General features: G+C 41.5%; 1 protein-coding gene across 1 annotated transcript in view; it reads right to left on the bottom strand.

The window, feature by feature from the left end:
- Positions 1–6: 6 nt before the first annotated feature.
- The window catches only part of LOC307032660 (semaphorin-4F-like), a 47,208-nt gene continuing 44,714 nt past the window's right edge, over positions 7–2,500 (bottom strand). The window contains exons 2-3 of the mRNA XM_079670803.1: positions 854–999; positions 7–237 (exon numbers count right to left, since the gene is read on the bottom strand). Of these exons, the coding sequence (XP_079526929.1) occupies positions 124–237; positions 854–999 (260 nt within the window). The 3' untranslated portion in view covers positions 7–123. The remainder of the gene's footprint in view (positions 238–853; positions 1,000–2,500) is intronic.

Here is a 2,500-nt window from a genome sequence, read left to right on the forward strand (position 1 = left end):
TTCCTAAAATGAATAATATTACAGAGGGTCATCAAATTTCAGGACACAAAAATTGTGCACAAAATTGCAAAAATGATCTAGGCATCACTTAGCCAAACAACCTTTTACTTTAAGAACTGAACCTTATTTTACATGAAGAAGTCGTGTGAGGGGAAAACACACACACGCAGCTCTCACCTCAGTTTTTCCCTTAGCTACACAAGACCTCCTCTTCTCCTCCGGCACATCCCAAACAATCTGAAATGAAAGGAGAGAGAGACACAGAAGTGGGTAAGGCATGGTCATTGCTCATCAAAAGGTGATTAGTAATCAGTGTTTAGACTCATCACAGCACTCGCACAAAGAGCCCTTTTTTCAGTGGTGGGCATCTCTTGAAGGAAGTAAATAAGATATATGATATCTAAAGGCCAAACCTGACCCCGCATCTTTTGTTTATTTCCCTCTGATCCCCCATTAGTATTGAGAACCATTAAAGGACATTTATTTTCATTTATTGCACAGAGTTGACCAGTAGGAAGCCAAAGCAAGGAGCAATTTAGCTTAGCATGGACTGGAGGAGGGAACAGCTTGAGTTTTTCCAAATGTAGAAAATAAGCCAGACCCTTTAAAGATGACTTATCAAGCTATTAAAGCCTAGCTTCATATTAAGCATACAGCATTGAGTGGTATTGATCTTCTCATCCAAATATTTGTATCTCCAGAAATGTTTAATGTACCTTTTCTCTTTTCCTGGTTGGTTTAATTCATTCGTCAGCCTAATATGAACCTATGTGATCCTCCAAATCAGTTCGACAATGTTGATAATATAATATGACAAATGTATTGACCCCTCACTAGCACACATGCTTCCTACCTTTCGGGGCACTTGGTTCAGGTTGTTGGTGTCCACAGATAGGATGGCATCCCTGGCCCCGAGGAACAGCACGCCTGATGAGCGATCCAGCAGGAAGGTGCTGAAATTCCCCACATCCTGGAACTTATGCGGACCAAGTATGTTGTCTGTGGACCGAGAGAAAGAGAGGGGGTGAGATTTCCAGGATGAAAGAGAAGTCAATGCTACCGTCAAACATCACAAAATAATGCACTGAGAGAGCTGGACAAAATAATGCACTTAGAGAGCTGGGGACGACAAGAGTTTTAGTAGTACTTTCTTTGGCCGTGTAAGAGTAAATGGTTGACGAGATTAATCACCACCATATTCCCAGAAAGAGGTTCAAAGAGATAAAGAAATGAGGGATGAGAGTAACCCTTGTTTCACCCTGGTCCCTCTCACAATCACTACAGATTAACTCCTCTAATCCCTCTCTGTCTAAGTCTTTATTTTCTCTGTTTTTGAGGGTTTTCTGTGTCACATTCACAACAAACACCCACTCGACTCTGTTTCTTTTCGTTTTTTATCGATCAACTTTCCTCTAGGTTTCCATCCATCTGCCTTAATGTTTCACACTTATGTAGAATGAAATCCACTGCTGACGATAAATACAAAAAAGGCATAATATTGACTAAATAATAATAATAATCATCTTTTACATTAAACATGATGTGTAATCTCAGAAAAAAAAAAATTTAAATCTCAAAACTATCCCATTAATGCAATCACGAAAGCAAGAGCGAAACCTTCTCTATCATCCACTACAGTTCAAATCAATGTGTGTGTGTGTGTGTGTTTGTGTACGTACGTACGTACGTACGTACGTGTGTGTGTGTGTGTGTGTGTGTGTGTGTGTGTGTGTGTGTGTGTGTGTGTGTGTGTGTGTGTGTGTGTGTGTGTGTCTGTTCGTGTCTCAGCTTCTCAGAGGAAAGAGCACAGCTGTGTACTGAACTTCAGTGGAGTGCTAGTGAGAGAGCAAGAGTGAGTAGTGAGAGAGCAAGAGTGAGTGTGTGTGTGTGTGTGTGTGTGTGTGTGTGTGTGTGTGTGTGTGTGTGTGTGTGTGTGTGTGTGTGTGTCTGTTTGTGTCTCAGCTTCTCAGAGGAAAGAGCACAGCTGTGTACTGAACTTCAGTGGAGTGCTAGTGAGAGAGCAAGAGTGTGTGTGTGTGTGTGTGTGTGTGTGTGTGTGTGTGTGTGTGTGTGTGTGTGTGTGTGTGTGTGTGTGTGTGTGTGTGTGTGTGTGTGTGTGTGTGTGTGTGCGTGTGTGTCTGTGCGCACGTGTGTGTGTGTGTGTGTGTGTGTGTGTGTGTGTGTGTGTGTGTGTGTGTGTGTGTGTGTGTGTGTGTGTGGTTGTGTTTGTGTATAAAGGATTTAGCAGGTTTTTTTCAAGTCCCAGCCCTTTGATGACCTTCATCAAAAAACACCAGAGATTTTCAGAAAAATAACATAAAATTCAAAAAATGGATCTACCGTAGTTATTGGTTTCTGAGTTGTACTACTTCCCAGTCAAATACACATACACACACACACACACCCCTAGCACACACTGTAAACTGACAGATGAGGTAATCGTTGATAGATGAATAACTAATGCTAATAAATGAGGCCTAATTTAACCTCAAAGGAAGAA

Source organism: Notothenia rossii (assembly GCF_949606895.1).
Source record: "Notothenia rossii genome assembly, chromosome: 3".
Lineage (NCBI taxonomy): Eukaryota > Metazoa > Chordata > Actinopteri > Perciformes > Nototheniidae > Notothenia > Notothenia rossii.